Source organism: Falco biarmicus, chromosome 1 (assembly GCF_023638135.1).
Source record: "Falco biarmicus isolate bFalBia1 chromosome 1, bFalBia1.pri, whole genome shotgun sequence".
Taxonomy (NCBI): Eukaryota; Metazoa; Chordata; class Aves; order Falconiformes; family Falconidae; genus Falco; species Falco biarmicus.
Window position 1 is genome coordinate 91938312 of NC_079288.1, and position 23941 is coordinate 91962252.

The following is a 23941-nucleotide window of genomic DNA, read 5'->3' on the forward strand; positions in this document are numbered from 1 at the left end:
TAAGTGGTAAAGTACCTTTGCTTAACTCCACAAAATGTGTGACGTAGACTCCTGCCTTTGCCTTAGGCCCACTGAGTTTATGGACATGCCAGTCATAAGTCTACTGTTTCCCAGACAAGACCACTGTGCTCCTCATCTGTTCTGTTCTAGTGTAGCACTGAAAAATTAGTATGTGGCAACTCCTCAGGGAGGCTGGTGGCCACCCAGGTGCATACTTCTCTCTGTTACTCCACTGCTGACTGTTGGGGCAAGGCGGCAGTTGGGAGTGTCTTGGCACTGCAATTGCTGGTCTAAGTGTGGAACGTGTGACTTTTTTTTTTTGCCCTTCTTCTGATATCAGAACCACCTGCATAAACCTGGCTAATGAAGCAGAATGGAAAAAGAACATTTATACTAGCAGATGTGAGCCTCAGCTAGGAGGCAGCCAGCAGAGGCTGTGCTGTTGTTTCCCCACTTAAGCCAGCATCTAGCTGTGGGCCTTCTTTCTCTTCATGTTTTCCATTTCAATTTCAAATCCAGGTTAGCTGTGGTTTATCTATTGACTGGATGCTTGAACAGATCAGAAGAGACATACCCATGAAGTCAGCTCAGCTGGGGAAGGAGATAGACAAGCAACTAAGAACACTGGTCTAATAATTCATTACAGTACGTAAAAGATAAGCTCTAGTTCATTCTAATATGCACTGCAAATGTCATGGAGAGTGGCTAGGAGGAGTATATGCACCTTTGTGGTATCGTGGTTTTGCTGAGGCTGAGTAACAAATGAAGGCCTGATGCTAGTTTCAGACCAGAGCTAAATACAGACACGCACACAATGGACAGATTTTTGTAATGCAAAAGAAAAAAAACAGCTAAGCATTTTTTCCTGAAACAGAGGTAATGTTCTTGGCGTTTGTAAGTCTAGCCTAACCAGGGATTCAAGTGCACCGAAGGCACCAAAAGTGCTGCACTGCTGTGTGCTGTACCCATGCATATGAAGTGAATGTACTGGTATATATGCACATGATTGTGCATTTGTCTCTCTTACACATGGGCTTTGGTAACAATGTCAGATCTGCTGGGCTGGTATGATTACCATACAGTGTACATAGTAAAACCAATGCTGTAGTGGAAAAATGTATATTCCAGTCAGTCTATGTAATTCTTCTTTCTCCCAGAAAGTATAAGTAGCTTTTCTTGAGAGTTAGCATTTAGGTCACATATTCTTTTTTGGTTGTTGCTGCTGTGGCCAACTGTGAGTAACCTGAGGAGAACAATTTTTTACCTTAACACACCTTCACATGACACAGCGTCCTCTGACCAAGGCAAGTGATGTTTAAGCAGTGGGCTATGCAGGCAGCAGTATGCTTGTGTCATTAAAGGTACTGCCAGCAGTGTAGGATGTGCAAGGGAAATCAAGTGTAAGTAGTAGCTTTCAGGCCATAAGGAGTCTTTCTTTTCAGTTTTGTCTGCCTCAAACTGCTCCAGAGGCAGTAGTTGGTAGAGCTTAAATATATTTGTCCCCTTTAAGCAACCCTTAAGATATCCCCCAGGGGAAGCTTTTCTTACTGTATCCTTACAGTGTCACGATCATGTTTACAGTTTTCAACCGAGGAAGGCTGAGTATCTGTTTCAGAAGTTACATAGAAAGTTTTTATAATGGGGAATCACCTTAGGAAACTGAGCCAAGGAAACAGTGTGCCTGAGAAACAATAAAGGTAAGAGTAATAAAATTTATTAAATCACTATGACATTAGAAATTAATAACATAAGAAATCAGAAAATTAATGTGTAAACAAAAAAGAAGGAACTAAGCATGCAGAGATTCAACTATTAATTCATGCAGAATGGTGAGATATCTGCTGAAGGTTCTGGTTATTGACACTACTTTAGATACTAGTAAGCCATAGTCTGTCCTTCCTTATCAGAAAAGCCACTGCTAATACTATTAAGTGATCTACTGTGAAGTATTTTATGGATATAGAGAGGGCGGTGGCTTAAAGACTATACAGCTTCAAGATATTACATTAAACTAGTTACTTAATATAAGAATTTTATACTTGATGAATAAAGAATGATTCAAAGATTAGCAAAATTGAACTTAACTAAGGTTAGCAAATCTGAATAAATCTTTATGGAGCCCTACAGAGTACAAGTTTTAGATCTGGGAAATGGATATTTTATATTCTGTTTACTATACATCTGTCAATATGGATGTAGGCCACACAATTCTGTTTTTACCAGTAACCGATAACCAACAAACAGGCAGCCCAAGGGCTAAAATATTGCTAGCTGTGGAGATTTGCTAACAGAGTCCTGGGACAATTGAACTGTGATGATGGTCATTGCATTTTCTAGCACTGCATTTTCTTCCTTGAACAACAGCTAGAGACACAGGTTTAACGTGAAATTAAGTACTGAAAGATAGCAGGAAAGGGGAAAGGGAGAATGAGACTTCTCCAGTGGCTAGGATATGCTCAGCCTAAATGGCTGAATTACATTTAGATCCCTAATACAATACAGAGCTTCTCCCACTTCTCTGTCTTCTGGAAATTCCTTTCTTATGCAGCTCAATTCTTCTACTCCCCATAAAGATCCTAAGCATTCAAGCTCAATCTGAATTTGAAAATTGTGTTAGACAGAGTATTTATTTCTAGATATTATTCTGAACCTCTGCAGTGTTTTCCATTTTTAGACTTAGAAAAATCAGTTCTTCATTTTATGAGGAAAAGATAACACAGTACAAAAGCCAGCTGACACACTTTTCTCTATAGACAGAAAAGTAGACAGTCCTCTCTTCTAAAATCAAAAGTTAAAGACTTCTTATACGACAAAACAATAGGGGGACTCAAAACAGATTTTTGTATGGATGGATTGATGCAACTCGGCTACTGTACTTTATGACTTTGACTGTTTTCTAATGTTTAATACCTTGGATTCCCAGGTTTTCACTAAATTGTTGCCATTGCAATCCTTTTGAGTTTTCTTGTCTAGTCTCTGTACCCTTGTAAGAAGGAAAAAAGGACCGATATTTACTCAAACCAAATGTCTATTGCAGGACAATTCACATTGAGAATAGTACATTTTATTTATATTTATACATATATATATATACAAAATAAATAAAAAAATATCTAACTGCAGGCCATCATAGAGTTCCCCTTTGCTGTATTTTTCCAGCCCTTCCCTAATGCTGGTTCTGACACTCGTCTCATCATGAGCTGGGACACATCAGTGTGCTAGGTAGTAGAAAACCTAGTCCTTTATGTATGTCTGTGTTAGAGCCCCAGACAGATGAAGTTTTGATCAGTATTGTCCTGAAACAAAATTACTCATCATGTAATTAATCAAGGATTTTGTTACAAGCCCTGCATACGTGAGCCCTAATGTTTCAGATTATCAGCTAGTACACAGGATGGAATCATCCTGGCAAAGATTGCTGTTGCCTTTAGTAGGAGTGAAGGTATTGGTTCCAAGTGTCCTCAGACAAACTGGATTAATGATAAAAAGCCCCAAAACACCAAATAGAAAGCTTCTTACTTTTAAAGTTATTAATGCTAAAATAATTTTCTGAGGACTATTTTGTGTTACAACTGAAATAACTGTTTGGCTGAAACCAGACATATTCTCAGAAGGAAATACAACTGTACTGCCATGAGGGATGGCATGGACTACCAACACTTTCCTTCTGCGTTTTTTTTACCAGCTTCCTTTTTGCTCTGCATCTGCTAAAAGAAGACCATAATTAAGCTTATTTGGCTACAAAGCACAGTGTGTTATGTATCACACCACAAACATAATGGCAGATGATTTTCACGGAAAGCGTGGAGAAGGAGAATGAAATATATAAATTGACTTTTCCATGAGGCAGTACTGCTCTTTATACTTTCTCTCCTGTTTGAGTCATTACCGGAATCACCACTAGGCAAGCGAGTTTACCTTGTACAGTAAAAAGATTTCCTTTTTATTCCTCCCAGAATGTTCCACCATCATTTTAGAGACATTCTGCTTTACTTATTACTGAAATACAGTTAAATACTTTCTGTCCTTTTGCCTTCCTGTGATAAAATTTCTTAAGTACACAAGACAGTCCATAAATTCTGTGTGTGTGCAAAGAGACTGTCTTTATAAAGTTGACTATATATAAGTAAAGTTAGCTGAAATTATTTTTATATATAATAAGGACAAGGAGACAGGGTAATAAAGCAGCACTTGGTAAGTGCAGTCTCCAGACACTTTTTTGCAATTTGCACTGAAATATGAATTGCAATTTGAGTATATTTTGCTGATAAAAAGTACTTATAAAAGTACTTGGCTTTTCCTTGTCGTAAAATGAGGCTATAACTAAGATCATGCAGCCTGACTAGAAGTGATGATTTTTGAGTGTCTAGTATATAGAATACATGAGTGCTCATATATTCGGCTGGTGTCTATCTATCTAAAGCCAAGATTCACAAAATGACTGTAAGTATGTACTGCCATCCATTTTTTTTTTCAAGTCAGACTGTGAGTATCAGTGGCATATTGCGGGGTATCAGTGCTGATGCTGTCACTTGCCATTGACTACGTAAGTTCTTGGTCAGGAAGGAAGTGACTTTACATAGCTTATTTGGAAACAAACCTGGGGCAGGTGATAAACTTAACATTGATGTAAGACTGATATTGACTGCAGTAAAGGAAAGTTGAAAATAAATGTGGAAAATAGTAACTATTTTTTTTTTCAACTTGATGGCTTTGCACTTGCAATTCCCATCTCTCTCAGAATGGCGGACCAAGCTGCCATCGAGAAGGACCTCCATAGGCTGGAGGTCCCATTGCAACATTATGACAGTCATTAAAGACAAATGTACATTTCTGCAATAAGAATGGGGTAACCCCATGCACTTGTACACGCTGGGGATCAACTAGGTAGGCAGCAGTTGTACAGGGAAGGCTAGGTAGTTATCAAGTTGAACAGAAATCATCAGAAGAAATAGTGAGTTGAACAGAAGTCTTGTGAGGTGAAAGACTAGTCACATGCTATAATGTGTTAGGAGGGACAGAGGGGGGAGAAGTAGAAACTAAGGAGGATCTGATAGCAACATAAATATCAAGGACATCTAGATGTAATGTCTCTACTTCCAGGAAAGCTGATCAATTTTTATTCAATGAATCTTTAAGGTAGAATGTGTAAATTTTCATCAGCGCAAGGGAGACAACTGAAGTCTCTTCTGCAGAGAAAAATGCCCTGTTGGACTCAGGCAGTGCTGTTTTCTGTGTCTAGGACTGGTCAAATCCTCAGCCTGTCAGACTCTGTTTTTCAATTTTTTTTAAATATATGTGTTTATATATATATATAAATATATATATATTTATAATTTCTCTTTTTTTCAGTGAAGGAATGAGCAGCTTCAGCGATTCCATGCCCATAGAATACCTCCTGGATAAAAAGTACAAATACCCTTTTCTGAGAAGTGGACCCAAGGGGTTAAAAAAGCATGGCTTAAAAATTATTGCTATAGTCTCCAAAAGAGTGGTTTAGGTGTTTATCAAAACAAGTAGCTGTTTGAGTTCTTGTTGGCAGAAGAAGGCATCAAAGTTATGTCTCCTTTAGTTGCTATGCTGATGGCAGCACAATGGCCCAATATAAGGCGTTAAGTCAGTTGAAGGTAAGGCCTAGAAGGGGCAGTCTACAGGTTGTTAAGCAACTTGTTTGACGTTAAGGGGGAACAAAAGCAATCACGAGAAAAGATGGTGTTTGGGAAGTATGTGTTAGGAGAATGGGGAATGTGGTGTTAAGGAAATGGGCCATTTTTCGCATCACAGATTTAAGCATACAGAGTCATCAGGAAGGGTCACATAGAGAACCCATCGGCTCTGGTGGTGGGTGTAGCAACCACTGTTTCCAGGACCACTATGTGCAATACTTTGAGCCAAACCCCATTAATCTATGTAAGACTGTTCTGAGCAGCACCATGCAAGTGCAGGTTTAGCGTGTTACCCGTGGTGTATAAATAAAGCCAAGATTCAGAGTATTTCTGTTTGTGGCTGTTAGCCAACGCTATTATGTACATATTCATGCTATCATATATGGGTCTTTTTGAAGTTGTGATTGAACATACCTGCAATTGAAAGTAAAATTAGGTGTTGCATAAAAGCCCAGGGGAGCAATGCATGTCACATAGGAGGTGAATGAGGATGTGGTAAAGCAAGACCATTCTTGTAATGGGAATGGTTCAAATGTGATTTTTCTGGTTGTTAATGATTCTACTTCACTTGCCAAATTTGTCACTGTGGAAATGCAATTGAATGTGAAAACATGAAAATGATCAGAAATGTTGCATCACTTCAGAACACAAGACTTGATGAGCCATTATGCTGTACCGTTGCTGAAACTGTAATGTCCCTATATTTAGAAGCAGTTTATTTTTCAAGCTGTGGTTACAGTGATCCATTTTCAATTGGGCATGAAACACTGACGAGACATGCACTGATGAGCTTCCACATACTGTCCTGAAGCTTCAAATTAATTTGTTTCACAGGGAGACTTTTGGTTTTTTTCCTGTTTTATAGGATGTCTCAGAAGAGCTTTCTGTCCTGGGCTGTAACTAAATTTAAATTAAAAACTCTTCTTTGGTCACTTATTGCATACCAGCTGCAGTTGCTTAGCATTCCTTTAAGAATTAATTTTATCTAATCTGTTGTAGGCCAGAGAAACAGGCTTCATTTCTAGGTTTGTTGTTTTTTCTTTTGTTTTGTGTTTTCTTTGTGTGTGTGTGTGTAGAATCCTAAAGGAGTATCTGTCTACAGTATCTCATATCAGGTGCCTTAAGAAAGCACATTACTGGTCACATATGCGAGTGACATAATGGAGGTAAAGAAACTCTTAGTTGTTGTTTCTTTTAATATAATATTTAGGATTTTTTAGTCTGTGCACAGTAGTTGACTAGTAGTAAGAAAGATATGAAAGGCACTCCCACCCTCCTGGAAATCAAACCAAACCTCTCTAATTTGATTAAATTAACATCATACTGGAGACTTGAACAAAAAATAAATGGAGAAAATGTTATGTTGAAGAGGAGAATGTAGCAAAGGTAGTCCTGCATGAGTAAGACTATCTTTTCTTTCTGGTTTGCCCTGCCAAAATTCTTCTAAATTTTTACCTGTAATTTTGGTGTGGTAACTCAGAGCAGGCCACTCTGCTGTTTCCTCTGGTGAGGATGTACCCTTCTGCCTGCAGCTGGTGTCACTCACCATTGCATTTCCCCCCTCCCCACCTGTCACAGGCAGGTCCCACAGCTGCAACTGTACTTGTTTGCTGAGGTTTTTTTCAAGTCTTCAATCTGAAGTGTGCGGTGGGTGCCTGCATCCAGGCTTCCCCAGTTTTCTGTATTAATAAATGGCTTGAATTTTTATGGACAAAGGAAATGGCCCAATTATTATTTTTTTTGGCCACAGAAATGCAGTTTGGCCAAAGCAGTACAGAAATATAAGGGACTGATGATTGGCTGCACTGTCCTTTAGAGTTACGACAGTAAACCTTCTCCCAGCTAAATGTGACAGCAGTTCACAGGGGTAAGTGCACTTGTTTTGTAGGTACATTTTGAGAGTCATGAGACTTTACATGAAGTTAATAACATCTGTTGCTCCCGCTTCCCAGCTCAGTTTAGGGCCACAGTGAAAAAGACAATAGATGTAAGTTGACCCCATGCAACCTAGTGTGTTATGCCTAGACATAGCATGTTTTACTATTTCTGCTTGGAAGAAAATGAACCAACTTAAACAGGCTTGAAACATATGTTATGAAAAAAAAGCAGTGGCTCAAAATGAGTGAAAAAATGAAGTTTCAGTCAAAATCAAAAGGTCTAAACTATGATGATTATAATGAAAGTTCCTAGACAAATGTGCAAGAGTACAATTCAGCTTTGGGTGAGGTGTTTGGAAACCACTGGAAATTCTGACATTTTAAAACAGTTCAATATCAGATTAAGTAATTATTAATTCCTCAGAGATTTTTGATGCATCATGTTGTCCAAATGAACTTTGGAAAAATTAGAATACTTTCTACCGCAAATTCTCATTTGTTAATATCACCATACAGGTTATAGAAGTACAGTTACATGCACACATCAAAATGGCACAAAAGCAGGAGAGTCCTAGGAAGGAAGAAGAGGTTGCCTATAGATCTCAAAGGAGACAGAGAAAAAAAAAGAAAATAAAATTTCCTTTTCATAAGGATTATGGCAAAAAGAAAAAAGAATAATATGAATTTCATTACCATTAACAAAGGGATGAATGAGTGAAAACATCACCACGCTATAGGATATGTATGTCCATTTTTGGAAGGGTTTTAAGGATTAGCCAGGTGTTAGTACTTGACCAGTAAAAGTGCTCAAAATGTCTCTACCAATATCTCCCCACTCTAAATGGAAATTATTAGAGAAACTCCCTCCCTTAGGGCACCATGGCATCTGTGATAAAACTCAGTGTTGAAAAGTGCTCTTCCTTAATTTTGAGTGCAACAAGACATCCCTTATGAATGCCACCTATTGAATTTTTTCCCCTCTGCCATTTTGGCAGAATCTGAATGAATCATTCTAATCTTAAATTTCAAGACATGTTTAATCTAGAATCATACCAGAGACCATAAATTAAAAAAGATATGGATTAGAATGAAAGAGCTCTTGATTTTTTTCCCATTAGAAGGTAGAAGCTATGCATTCTTAGCCATTGATACATGCTTTTTGAGGATTATTATGCCTGTGATTGTCCAGTTATTCAGATAATTTTTTTACAATTGAAACTGACTATATTATTAATGTTAAAACCTCAAATTTTCAAATAATCCCAGAGATGATAAGCTAAACATGGCAGTTCTACAAAGGCTTCAACTTGGAAAGGCCATATCTAGTTTGGACACCTGGCCACTGTACGTTAAGGATGTTTTCAGCTTGTTTGCATTGCCCCCTTGCTGTATGAAATAGGGCAGGGATAGCTGGCTTGGCAGCTCTGTGTCCTTTTTTCTGGACTGAGCCAAACCATGCTTAGTGCATAACATACGGACCTTTGGATATCAGTGGTGCTTCAGATCCCACAGTGTAGATGTGGTCATGGCACCCACTGTAAATATAAAACTCCTGACTGAATTGCTTCTGAATTATTTCAGCTATGTATTTTCTTAAGTTTACTGAAAGAGCAGTTAGATCAGCCTTCAGGTAGATTTGTTTTGTTGTGTCAGTTATTTAAGACTATTATCCTGCACAATGCACTTGTGCATTTTATCTTTGTGTGTTCAATGAGAATATAAAAAAAACCCCACAACTACAACCACAAAACAACCTCTCCAAATTAACAATAAATGTTAAATGTCTTTCCAGTTTTAATCACTAATACACTTTCCTACCTGTATTGTAATGCTTGGTGCAGTAACATAAATCCTTTTCTTCTTTCAACAGAAACTGTGGCAGAGTGAGACCTTCTGCTACTTGAACTGCTCCCTTTTCTTGCCATTCAAAAATGAGATCATTCATTGTGTATCCAACTAAAAAAAATAATAATGCAACAAACAACACATAAACTCTAAGTCATCTGCAAACTTTGAAAATCAGGGGCATACCAAATAGTGATGACTTAAATAAATTCATAAAAAGGAGATAACGTGGGAGGTCTGCTTGTACCTGTTAATCACAAAGTGATTATCTGCCATTTTATACCATACTGAAATAGAAAAAAAGCCAGACTTATGCATCCTTGGTGAAATCTTGATAAATAGGTAGTTTATTAACGGAATTAACAAAAGCATCAAAATAAGTTAAACACTGAATTCTCTTGGGTGATTGGGGAAATCTTACCCTCCCCAGCCCATAAAGGATAAAATAGGCCCTTTACACTCAGACCTCTTTGTCCTTTTATTTGAGGTGAAATGGTGGATTATCAAAGATATGTTTATGTGTTTATGTTAATTTGAATGTTAAGTGCAAATTCTTCAAAGAGAACAACAAATTAAAATTTCTGAAGGAGTGAGGTACTAATTGAAAAATACTTTTCTCTGAAACTGGTATAAAACAAGGGAAAGCAATTGATTGTAACCTTCTCATATTAGCTGACTGTGATGTATTATAAAGGCATTCAGTTTTAATATTCAGATTCCTGCACTTATTCATACCGTATGCATGTGTGTATAAAATTAAATAAAATAGCAAAAGCCGTAGTAGAAGTACTAATCAAGGGTAAGCCTTTTTAACGGGCAGGTACTATTTCCTGCTGTTTCCCCCTCTCAGTTTGCACGGGATATCAGTGGGGAAAATAGCTCTACTTCCTCTGAATATGTGATATGTTATCTTTCCAGTATATCCCTGGCATCTTATTATAATTTTTTTCTCAATAAATTTTATCTGGTTATGGCAACTAGGAGAGAAAAAGAAGGCTTCCTATTCTTATTCAAGTTTCACTAAGAATTTATCAGAATCTAATAGATTTGGACAAAGTGAGATTTTAGGATTGAAATCTAAAACCAGATAGGTTCTATTGTTGTAATAGTTTGAATGACAAAGGTACAGGTTGAGCCAGAAGGAAAAAGGAGTAATTTTTACATCTAAATTATATACCTTTCATTCATCTGTTTTGCTGCTTTGGAATATTTCCTTTCTGCTTTAGTCCAATGCTAATGAGCTGTTGAGGGTAACCTACTGATAACTGGAAATATCTTTTAACCTTTCAGTAACAAATTATAGTTCAATGTATGATGTTAAGAACTTTCTATGAGTTACTGTCTGCCGGCAAATACTGAAATTTTGAGTTCCAGTGAACAAAATAACCTCTTTGGTGTGTGAGCATAAATCTTTCCTCTGTTATTTTCAGTGACTCCATTACTCTTTGAATACATCTATAAATGCTATTCAGTCATAACAGCCTGATATGCTGACCTCAAATCTGAGAGATACTTCATCCTTTCTGATCTGTCTATGTTGGATACACCTATAAGGTAAGAATTGCTGTTCATAAGTTTAAAACTGTTTTCAATAAATCTCCTTGCTTCTCGATTCTCCATGTTTGTTCTGGGGAGTACCTTTATACAAGGTATTCACAGGCACTCAGGCTGACTGTTGGTTTACTTTGGTATTTTGTTGAGACTGTATGAATATGGTAAAAATTAGATTATATTCTTTTAAATAAGTATTTAATCAAGATCAGATGTTACTCAAGTCATTACAAGCATATATTCACTGTGCAAGGAAACATTTATTTTTTTGTCTTATTGAACCCATGACATTCCAGAAACACAGTCTTAAAATTCACCATTAAATGCCATAAACTATGAACAAGCAGAAGTACAGCTTTTATCAAACTTTGCATGAATTCAGACAAAATCAGTTGTGTGTAAAGCAGTTTATCATTTGAAGCATGTAGATTATGGCCAGAAGTGATATCCTCTGAGTAAAACTCATTGAGCTGACAAGAAACAACTGCTGTGTCAAAATGTATTTCAATAAATCAGATTCATTCATCTCTAATGCATGCTTTTAATTTTATTTACCCTGCCCACTAATTCTTCTGTAGTGCAATCTATTAAAAATCATAGCACTGCTGATGGAGTAAGTAATTTTTATCATGTTTACATTTTAAATACCCAAATATAACTTTAGCATTTAATACTATAACTCTGTAACTTTGGTTTTGTATGTCAAAATCATAATTATAAAGTAAATATGTCTTAAAATATAGAGTAGCTTAATGGAGATGTGAGCTTATGTTGTATGAAAGAAATTTCAAATAGTATAATATGTATTGTATTTCTACTAGGTATATTTAATTAAATCACTATTAAATTTATGGTCCTTTATTAAATGTGAAATACATGGCCCAATCAAATGTGCTGATTGAATTAAGGATATCCAAAATCTTGTAATAATCCTGTAATTGGGGAAGTGACAAAACAAATTATTTAAGCATATTGAACTATTTGATAACACAAATTTGTCTCTAAATTTTCCTTAGTAAGTAGTATTAACAAGGACAGTTATTCTTGATTTTCTGAATGAAAATATTATTTGGTACAGTTCCAAATAAACTGATGATCTCTTCCTTTTGTCCAGTTACTGCATTGTTTTGTTCTTGGCATGGAGAAAATGAAGAAAGACAACAGTGGAAAGTAACTGGTCACCAGCAGAGATAAAGCAGAATCAGAGAAATTGCAAGAACAAACTCAGCCCATGTCCTAGGCACATCCCACAGTATTCTATGCATAAAAGGGCTAAACCCCTCATTGTTCTGTGTTAGAAATTTTCCAGGAGGAACAGCAATACTAATAGGTAACTGGGCTTCCTTAATATCTCAAAAAGAGGAAAATATTTTTGTGTTTTAATTAATTTTATGAAGAAGAATTGCTGAACACCACTTAGAATGCTCATGGTATTGTGTGCACTGTGCATAAGGGGAAAAAGGCATTTTTAGAGAAATGGCCCTTTAAACCAGTCAGTGGTTACCGTATTCTAGTATTACTACAGTTTATGTGTATGGTGTTATATATGCAATGAGCCTAAAAATCAGTCCCCCAGCATCCTAATTTTGGGAGTCTTGCTGATTAATGTATTTAGTGTTCCTTATTGAAGTGGCTGGGCTTCCAGCAGCACAAGAAGACATCATGGCAGATTTTGAAATGACCTTAAAGTTCAGTCTCAGCAACAAAGTAGAGACTTAGGATCCTGATACGGATAAAGCACCAGATTGCTTAGTGCCATCAATGGGATGGTGGGGGCTAGGTGCACAGCAAGTAGTGGAAGTGTAGGGAGCTTTGGTCATGAAAATCTTGAAGCCTCGAGGGCAGTGTTGTTTTTTTAGATTTAGGATCCTAGAATTGCCAGTCATCAAATTTTGAAGTATTAGAACTATGTGGATAACTTTAAAATACTGATGCTGCTCTCTGAATTCAACAGGACTATACAGATGTTTCATGCATATGTATTTGCAGTACTGAGGCTTACTAATCACAGAAATAATTAGATGCTGCAACAAAGGTCTCTGCTAAAATGCTTTTACCTTACTAATCTAGATGAAGAAAGTACACTCATCCATTCACTGCTGAAATGAGTTTTACAGGAATAAAAATGAAAAGTTAATTATTTAATTTTCTGTATAAGATTAGCAACTGATTAGTTGAGAAAAAACAGATAAGAGAAGTGAGTAATGGTGCTCTTTTTTTCCAGGTTTATGCAGCACCGGTTAATCTAACTGATTAAGCTCATAATTAAAACTGAGTGTTCCTGAGGCACAATTGCAGTTAAAAATGTTTGATCTGAATACAGTAGTACCCAAATAGTAAAATTCAATAAGACAGATACCTTTGTGTAGTCTTTCAAATTTTGCTTTGATATTCTTGAATAATGGCACTGCTAGTAGAAAGGGCTAATTTGTTGGGTAGATATATGCAGACACAGTTCAAAAAGAATATATTAGGAATAGATTATTCTGCCAATGATTGATAAATGTATACAGGTTCGATCCAGGCCGTTAATTTCTCATGAAATAAACAGAAAGCATGATAATTAAGATAACACAAAACATCTTAAACTAAATTCTAGAAATACTAAACCTGAGGTCGACCTGAGCTTTAGGCTCCTACTCAGCTGCTTGTGTTTAACACTGCTTATAGATGTATGAAGCTTATTCTGTAGTAGACATGAATGCTTAGCTCTTGAACCCTGACTTCTTCTTGGGATAACACTTAAGTGTAAGGTGTTTCCCCTCTGTGATTTGCTTCCATTTTATTCTGCTTTCTATAGGACATGTGGTGTGCATGCCTGAAGGGAGTCCCAGTCTATGTGTCTGGAAGAGAAACTGAATCTGTTTCTGAGCACTCTTTCAGGGTAAGCTTTTGCTATATAATAGTTATTCCTATTCTTTGTAAATTCATGCTGTTCAGATAGCTTTCTTGGTGCTGCTTTGTGAGAAGAATACATATATATATATATATAAAATCTTATTTGCATTTGCTGCAGCCCAGCATGATATTCAGCTTCAGTACAAAGGAGTTTTTCATATTTGACTGTGAGGTGGTTGGATGATTGGGAAATAGAGCATTATGGAGGAAAGTCCTAGTGGCAACATTTTAGTCTTGAAAAAAGGAAAGTCAGTCACTGGCCTTACTGGTATATGAGGACACAGCTCACTTTTTCATTGCTGGTGGAAAAAGTGAGTCTTTTCTAGTACAGAAACAGCTGAAAGCAATGGTGGTTATCATCTAGTATAGTGATTGCAGGACCAGGCCAACCTGAGCTAAATCATGTGCATGAGTAAGGACTTCTGTCACTGAAATGCAATGTACTAGGGTTTGGGTTTGCAGGATTTAAATACATGAATGTTGAGAAAAGAATTAGAGATGCCAAATTATGTGTGTTATGGGATGCAAACCAGCTGCTGTGGCTAAAGGAGATTGCAGTTTGCAATGTTGTCTGGCTACCATCCAAGTGTTTGTTCTTACCTAATTCTGCAAAGGTATTACTAATTATGCAAAATCTAAGTGGTGTCATCATAGAACTGGAAAGAAAGGACAGAAAAACACATTGTTATGTTGAACAGCAGTGTTCAGAAATTAGAGGACTGGTTAGGTTACATTAATACTGTCTCTATTAACGCAAGGATGGGGTCTTGCACATCTGTAATGCAAAAGCAGATGAAAATTATTGGTAATTATATGACAAAGTTATCATCCCAGGAGCAGAAAGTTGTCAGAGGGAGTACTTCTGGGGAAAACCCAAGAACTGTGTGTAAGTGTGCCACTGTAGCCTCTCAACAGCTTTCTTTAAAGAGACAACTCATTTTTAGGGGCCTGATGTCATTCCAGGTAATTAACTAGTGAAGCATGTACTGGCAGACTGCAAGCTCCACCTGAGATGAATATGAAGAACTGGCACACTAAGTAGAATAGAAGTAACTGGCAAGTAGAGGGCCTGAAACTGGGAAAGTTGGATCTGGCCTGCAGAAGTTTTTCTTTAGAAAATTGTCTGTCAAAGAGCTGGTGATAAATATGAAAAAATGAAAGTAAAACTCTGTGTGGTCACACTTATGGAGGGAGGAGGTGGAAAAGATAAGGCATTGATGAGGAGTGGTTGTCAGGCCTTGTGCCTGGAATAGTTGGTGCAGGGTTTTGAATATCTGGGCATCAAATAAAATGAAACTCTAGTGATAGTCTATTTAATTGATCTAATCCAGGGGTCCTCAAACTACGGCCCGCGGACCAGATATGGCCCCACAGGGTCCTCAATCCGGCCCCCGGTATTTACAGACACACACCCCCCCCCCCCCCCCCGGGGTTGGAGGGGGAAACCAAGCAGCCGCAGATGGCTGCCTGCCACTGCATCCGCGCGCCGGCCCCCTGGTTAAAAAGTTTGAGGAGCCCTGATCTAATCTATACAAAGCTCTTTGGCAGAAGATGGACAAGACAGACTAACTCCAGCCTTTAGACAGCACTGAAAATTGTCTAGCTAGAGTGAAATTTTTCATCATGTTCAATTGCATGCTTCAGGAAAACTTGCAAGGAAAAAGAATCTGATCCTGCTGGAGTATTTCTAAGCAGCAAGGGCAACTGTAGTGTCTGGAAAACAGAAAACCAAATTTTTCCCTTGGTCTTGGTCATCTTTCCCAGAAAACCTTATCTTTTCAAAAATGGTGTTGACAAGTTGTTATCAACACCCATATGAGGCCCCTGAAAGAAAAAAGTAGATTGTATCTGTATTTTTTTAAAACTATTTTAACTATCATTAATCTTAATAATAAATATAACCTTTTCATTCATCCAATTTTGACAGTATAGGACGAAAGCCTGTCTTAAACAAATAGGATTCCTTTCAACCCACATCAGTCCACAAAACTCTATAGAACTTACTGGAACCAAGCTATTTATATCAGTTGCATACATGCATGCTAAGTTATGAAGTTTTTATTTCAACTAATTCAGTGTCAGTTGTAGGCATTAAAAGCCCATAACTTATAGGAGACACAATGGACATCCAACAAGTTTGTCTTAAAGAATTACTTAAGTATTAACGTCTCCTTTCCAAGCTGTCCAAAGACTACACCATTACAGAAAAACCAAGGTTTGTTATTCAAGACAAGCAATTCCATTGCACCTTCAGAGACTCCACACCTTTGAACCACAATTGTCTTATGAATTGCAAGATACCCCCTTTTCTAATTCTGCTGACACAGCCTTATTTGCCAAGTTTTTTTCCTTTCAAGCACCCTTAGAGTAACATTCCAAGCTATGAAGAATAAAACTTTTAAGCAAACTTGTGATCCATCTGAATACCAATGTATCTTGTAAATTTTCTACTCGTTTTGTTCTATTCCAGGAAGGCCATGCTTCCCTTGTGTAATTTTACAATACCTACAGGCAAATCAAAATCTTTTGTTCAGTAAACAAGAACATGTATGGCATGAAACAACGAGGCTGAATATCTAGCGCTTTTGTACAAGAGAGTTTGGTTCAACCACAGATTTTATTTTATAGTTCTTTTAATCCAAGTGATTTATCTAAATTCTATTCTAATTTCTTTAATGTTTAGTAAGGTACAGGTCCAAAAGTAACATTGGATTTATTCAGCAAACGAAGTAGTTCTTTAGGTATTCAGCTGAAGCAAGGACTACAGTCATGTTTACTAGAGTTATTTCTGTTAGGCATCCCAACAATGTGCCTCCAGGATAGGCTGCCTGTACATTACTGTCCATATGAACATGGCAGAGGTTTGAATTGTGCCCTGAATTCCAAGCAACATAGCAGGGGGAAGAGATGACAGGGCTAACAAATTTGGCTTTGACTTGAGGTTAGAATAAATTCTTCTAATATACATTAGGCACTAAAAATACTAGCTTCAGAAATCAACTGTGATGCATTTCAAGGCTAAATTTATGCTGAAGCTCCAAGAAAGCAGAATTTTATTCTATATACATCTGAGCTGCTTTGCAAAGGGCCTGCCCCTTGCACTGCCCTTGACATCGTCCTGATGGAGTCTTTCCCTTGGGAGTTACAGGTTTATCCTTCTTAGCCTGAATTTCAGAGAAGAATAACAGTTTGGGCTCTGCTCTCTACCGTATCTCTCAAACCTAATATTCCTTGCAGATACCTATAGATTTTTGGCTGTCACTTTTATATTAGTTTCTATAGGTTCAGCTGCAGCTGTACGACTGCCCTTTCATCCTGTGCTTATGAGGAGATAAAGATTACAAATATCTAGCTCTTTGTCACTGTGTGTCAGATCTCACTTCAGATACATGTAGCGGGCTAAGTGACCCATCTGCAGAGTTGGAACCATAGGATGAATTTTTGATAAATTTTGTGCTTCTGAAATGGAAAGAAGAGGTATAGTTTTCACAGGTTTAGGCAAAGGCAGGCACTGATCTAGTGTGTCCGTAATTACTGTCACTCAGAGAGACCTGAGGTTCCCCGGGAGATGAGAAATATACTCCAGTTTTATTATCTATCTTCTGGTGTCTTTGTGCTGTTGTGGGAAAGGAACAATGTGTGCATCATTTTCTGTAATGCAGTAGCCTGTATTGTTATAGCCTGCTTATAGATCTTACCATTTGCACAATCTTCAATTTAGACACAGAAAGGAAAGAAATTGTACTATTCATGTAACAGCATCATGTAGTACAGAATGAATTTTCTCTAAAAATCTAAAAGACAGGTGGATGATTGCTTAGAAAGACTAAAACACCTCCATAAATCAATAAGAAGGCGGCCATTGTTTAATGTATTGAGAGACAATAAGCATAAAAATAAAATTATGAGGTGAACCAGGTGCTTCTTTCCTTACATATGTTGCTTTTGATAGTATATTTCTTCTTTTGTTACTAGTTAGTCTTTTCACTATTCTTGGAAAATTCATGAATATTGAATGTCATGTAAAGTTATAATTGTAATATATGAATAAAGGAGTGCTGTGAGATAAAAGTGAAACTTAAAAAAGAGGGAGACAACAAGCTCTAGCACATGAAAGAAAAACATTTCTTTCCTGGGAGACAGGGTACAGAAATAAATATGTATCTAGCTGACATTTCTTTGTATCTTACTCAAACAGAATAAAACTAAAATTATCCCACATGCCTATAGGCTGCCCTGGTGTAAGGCACAGAAATGTAGAAGGGATTATTTCATATGTGCATTTTCATTTGCTTCCTTTCTAAGATACAAAAGCAGCTCATTCTAGTTGCTGAGAAATCATTTGGTAAAACAAATCCTTTAAAAATAGAAGACATTTCCACTTAAATATTTCTCAGACACTTCATGATATAAGTGGAGTACTTTAACCAGCGGCAAATCCAGCTGCTTAGACTGACCTTGGAAAAAAACCCCACAAACATTAACTGGTTGAAAATAAAAGTATAAATTGGGAAGAATAGCTATACATGAATTTTTCTCTTAGAACTGTCTATGCTGGAGCAACAGTATCAATATTGAAGGAAAGTATCGAGTAATAAAAAATTATTATTTTATAGTAGAGGTAAAACCTATGATCTTTCCTTTATACATAACTGTCAGCCTTTCTTTGCAACCTGGTGGTGAGATGAGTAAGAAAAAGATGAGTGATTTGTTAGGAACAGTCTAATTTGCTTAGTGATACATGCAGGAGCAAGGCTTGCAAGATCAAACATAATTCAAAGAAACTGTGAGATAAATGAGCCTTGTAAATTAATAATTGCACAATGTCCTACCCAACTTGACATTCAGTGGGAAAAAAAGCAATGATCATCGCTTTAAAAGGAAACATCTGGAAGCATGGCTGCTGCTGTTTTGCTCCTGCAACCTCTTTGGTTTTTATAACACAACCTGATGATCAGATGATTTACTCAGGACACGAGAGGACTGTGTTCTCAGTTTTGAAACCCCATGTCTTCCACTTCCCCAGACAGTGCATTAACCACCACTGTGAGTGCTTCGATCCCCCTGTTTAAGATACCTTACTGTGTACCAAAAGATGTAAGCCGTGCAAGCCACAAGAGAGTATGACACTGTGGCCTAGAAATTAGATATGCTTGGATGGATTCAGACTTGCAGGGTTATGTCAGTTCTTACCTCAGAAGACTTGCTATGAAGCCTGGGAAAGTGCTAAATGCACTCATTGTCCCTTTTCTCTTCTATAATTTTAAAGAGAACTGGCTGCCTGTTCTTAACCAAAGACACTGGAATTTGGATGTTTCTGCTCATCTTCTAAGTTTTGGAAGTAATCTGAGTTCAGACTGACATAAGCCATTTTTTTTTTTACCTCCAAGGTGTCTATTTTCCTTCCAGTACATCCTTTATAGAGAAACTGGTTTTGGGCAGTTGAATTCCTGCTCTTGAACGTTTAGGAAGTCACTGTGCCTATCTTCTTTGAATCTGTCCCAAAGTAATTTCAGGGAACTGCTGTCTTGTTCTTGCAAACCTAACTGGTTATTCTACTATCAGACATGTAGGTATAGTCAGAGCTCCCACATGTTGCAAAATTTTCTGTCTCAGGCCAGCTGCTTTGCCTATAGTCTCTATTTTTGAAATGTCTGGAGTTACAGGTAAAATAAAATTAGACAAGGTGATATGGTGAAAGCTTTATTACTTGTAACTTCCTTATGAAATCCGATTTGATCTTTCCCTGTAACCAGAAGATTTTGAAGCACTCATTTATATTTTGTTCAGCTCTTCTTTTGTGAATGTTGCTTCTCTACTGTGTAAATGTCGAGCAGGGAACTTACTCCCACTGAACTGCATGATTAAAAACAAGATTTCAGTGAAAAATGGTCTGCTGGAAAATACATTAGGACAACTATGATCTACAGTGTTACTCAACTAGTAAGTACTGGTTCCCTATGGTGCAGTCTGCAGGAATTGTGAGTTCCTGCAAGGCTTCTATAAAGCAAAACAGATGCCTGTTTGTTCAAGAATGCTCAGTTGTTGTATGACCTGTCCTCACAAAGGCTGAAAAGGAGGAAAAATACAGCTGAGTTTTATGAAATTGTTAAAACAACAATTTCCTAACTTTTAAAACACAACTTAAAAAAATATACCTTTTTCTTGTTCAGTCAAGCACTATGATACTTTCTATTGGAAGCATAATTGTATACAGCGAATATAGCTGTCATCTGTATGTACTCTGATACAACTGCCTCATATTAACCTTTTATTTAGTCATATTAATTATAAAGGTGACATAGGTTATTAGTAAGATTATCTGCTTGATTGACAGTGGAGTTTTGCTTGAATGCTGAATATATGACATTGCCCTAAATTCTCTGACATTTGCAGCAAATAACTATCAATTTTAGTCAAGAAAGTTTCTGCTGTCAGATTCAGCCATTGCCCTCATACTGAAAGCCTGCTTTATATTAACGTCTGTCCACCACAATGAAAGATAGATCTGGCTTTCATATGCACCCTACAATTTTTTGTAAAAGCATACCATTATCCATACAACAAATAGTTCTGACATACTGACTGATAGATAATTACCTCCTCCTTTTCTTAGACAGTACTTTGTTTCAGTAAAAGAAGAAAAAACCCAAGAAACACTTTAATCAAATTATGTATGTTGTGTTTCTGATCTATAGTATATTTCAAATAATCCAATATGTTCATTCTATACACAGGAAATTATTTTCTGAAATATTTCATTTATTGATCTCAAAACTGTAAATCTAGATCTGACATTAAGACGGGTACTTATTCATCTACTTTTCCCCTGTCATTAGTTTTCACAAAATTCAGATTGCTGGAATCTTTGAAAGAATGCTTTGCTTTACTTTATTTCTGGTTTTCACATCATTAGGAGAATTTTTCTGCTAGAAATCTTTCCCAAAGTCCTCTCATTTTAAGTGGCAAAGGTGATTCCCAAATACTTCATATCACAAGGAAAATGAGAATTTAATGCATATGTGTGCCTTCCTCCTCACACATCCTGTGTTAGCTCAGATCATAGCATCAGACAGAACCTTTGGTTTTGTCTTTTTGTCTCTGTGCCTTGAAACGGCATAATGCTTTATGCTTTCCAGCCTCCTTTATGTTCTGAGGGAGATACGAAGGGAGATGATAAGTACAATATATGGTGGGTCAAGATAACAAAAGCTAATTTTATTTATTTCATATAAAAAGTATTGCTGTTAACTGAAAGATATTTCTGCAAAGCCTGTCTTGTCTAAGCTGGTTTTACCTTTTCCTCTGCCTTCCTTAGGATATTGCTGTATAATGCAAACAGAACTTTATGAACAGATTACTTAAAACACATGGAGTTGTAATTTCACTTTTTCTATTTAAATTCTAGTGTAGCACCATGTTTGGTCAAACTGTCACACCATCTTTGCACTAGAAAGCTATCAGGTCTTTTTCTGTGTTCTGCTGTGTGTTTTCAACATCAAGCTCTCTGTACTACTACAAATTCTTTTAAGCCTTGAGTCTTCAGAAGATGCTAGAATTTTTTCCAGTGTTATGGTTGATGGTCAGTTCATACTCATATTTTATCCCTAGCTAGGTGATACCTTGTATGGACTTCTTCCTCCTCATAATTCAAGGGCTCTACAGCCCTTCCCAAGATTTTCTGGGGAGGGTGTACCACTGATCTAGAGGTGCTGCTCCAGTTGAGGGGGTGAGGGCTGTATAAGTGAATATCCTATGTAGGTACATAGGCATAAGCATATATACTTATATGTGCTTTGCAATCTTTTACAGTTCTCCCTTGTAGTAAGCCCTTTCCCTAAGCCCTTCTAGGATGATCAGATAAAAAGTACAGATATGTAGGTGTAAAATGTAGGCATGCTGAACAGCTAGGGCAAGAATCTGAAGACCAGGGACTCAGTGTGTATCATGTTCTTTCCAGCTTTTAAGGACACTGAGTTATTACAGATTTTAGGATATTCACATAAATCACACAATTAAGTTATTCTCATATTTCCTCTCTGCGCTCCTGTATTACTGTCCCCCTGTATATGTGAACACAGGGAAGACTTCATGGTGAATCCCAATACGCATAAATTTTGCATAAAGATAAACTGGCACTGGGTACTTAAATTTAGAGGTAACTTTAGATTTACACAAAACTGCTGATTTGCGGTACAAATAAGGATGGAAGAATCTCTTCCTTTGAAAATCATGTATGTTTCATAGATTCTTTTGGTAAAATAGAGGATTCTTTCTTAAAAATTTATTCTTGTACCCTACAAGGGGTCTTTCTACCTCCTACATAGCTGTTGTAATCCTTGAAAAAGTATTCATATGATAATACATTACACAAACTTACAACTTTCCAGCTGCATTATACACGTTTGCACATCCATTGGAAAATTTTTGAGATCCATCGGACAGGACAGTATTAAAGTCAATCTGAAAGAACAGAAAAAAAGTATTAAAAATATACCACAAAATGCCATAGAACTGCACAGGAAGGATGCATGAAAACACTGGAAGCCATTAGAAATAGAAGAAAATAATTTTTTTCATTAGAAGACTCTCAAAAGGGATGTATATTAGCTGAACACATTTCACTTGCTCAGCCTAGGGTGGCTATGTGGAAAAAAATATTACAGACTTTCAGAAAACCAATTTTTTCAGTAGGGTTGCTTGACTTTATGAGAAGTCTAAAGGAATGCAACAACACCATGCTTTTTGTGCTACAGCAGAGTTATTGTACTGTTGAAGTATTTAAAATCCTTCACGTAAAATTTACCCAGATTTACATGAATTCTGTAACAGATGTCAGCTGCAAATCATGGTGGCAGAGTAATTTATGTGCTATTGTCCTAAAATAAGGTGCTTAAATTGTCAACTCAAAGGTTCAAGATAACATTTTATGATATTGATGGTAGGCTGAAATGTGCCTGTAATTTTGAACGGCAGCTGTGTTTCATGTTAGTCCTGATACTTCCTGTGAAATATTTTACAACCTCTTTTTGCAAAAGAGGCATTTTTACATTTTATCTCAATACAATAACTTAGAGTGATACTTCTCAGAGGAATGAGAAGTATATAAGAAGTAAAAGCACACGTTTTCCCTCACTGGCAGTATTTAGGTATCCATTCATCATTCAGGGTCATGACCGCACCTTTCTTCTTGCTAGAAAATACCCTGCCTGAAAATTTTGCCCCATATTCATTTGTCAGTTAGTTGATAGAATGTTCTCCAAAAACCTGAGAAGCTTGAGTTCAATCCCTTATGCATAAGGCTCTTCTAGAATGGCACTGCTCTAATCCCCTTCACCTTAAATACATTCCCCTGTTTTTGGCATTGGGGCTAAAGGGAAGTGGGCAGTAGATGGCAAGAATGGCTGTATATTTCTTTTACCCTACTTTTTCCTTCTCCAAAGCTTCTTGATTCTTTATTTCTATAACTTCTGTTTAGTCTGCCAGTGACAGAGTTACATGGGGAGAGTCCAAGGAGGGAACTCAGGCCAAGGCTTTATTTTCATTTTATTAAGAATGGTTCCAAACACAAAATCTATGTGGCTGGAGATATGGGAAGTCATTTCAGAGAAGCAGCACCTGGACCTTACTTTGTGCTTCAGTAAATATTTTAGTACTTTGTATTAAGTATTCATTGAATCACAAACTGGAAACTTATTATTTTCTTGTCTGAATTGTTCCAATGAAATTAGGGGAGGAGGAGATACCAGGGAATGAAAGAAAAAAGCAAATTTAGAAATCTTTTTTTTTTTTTTGCTTAATATCAGAACATTAACAGTTAGCATGTCTCCCCTCAACAAAAGCTCACGTGACTCAAATTCACATAACAACTCAACTAGATGCCAATTCTATGTTTCAGAAATTGTAATAGTTCTTAAATCATGGAAACATAAACTTTCTGCCTCCATAAAAAACACAGGAGTTACCTGGCATCTGCTTTCATCACAGTCAATGTTTCCTTTTATAACTTAATTATATTAAGCTATGTATAACTTAATATATATTATATAATATATAATAACATTATTTTTATTATATTATGTTATATATATAACTTAATATATA

At 36.8% G+C, this 23941-nt stretch overlaps 1 protein-coding gene across 4 annotated transcripts in view; it reads right to left on the reverse strand.

Annotated features, from left to right (window-relative positions):
- The window catches only part of GLRA3 (glycine receptor alpha 3), a 91071-nt gene that overhangs the window by 17765 nt on the left and 49365 nt on the right, over positions 1-23941 (reverse strand). For all 4 annotated transcript variants that reach the window (XM_056326575.1, XM_056326574.1, XM_056326573.1 and 1 more), the window contains exons 5-6: positions 22218-22300; positions 9362-9499 (exon numbers count right to left, since the gene is read on the reverse strand). In XM_056326575.1, the coding sequence (XP_056182550.1) occupies positions 9362-9499; positions 22218-22300 (221 nt within the window). The remainder of the gene's footprint in view (positions 1-9361; positions 9500-22217; positions 22301-23941) is intronic.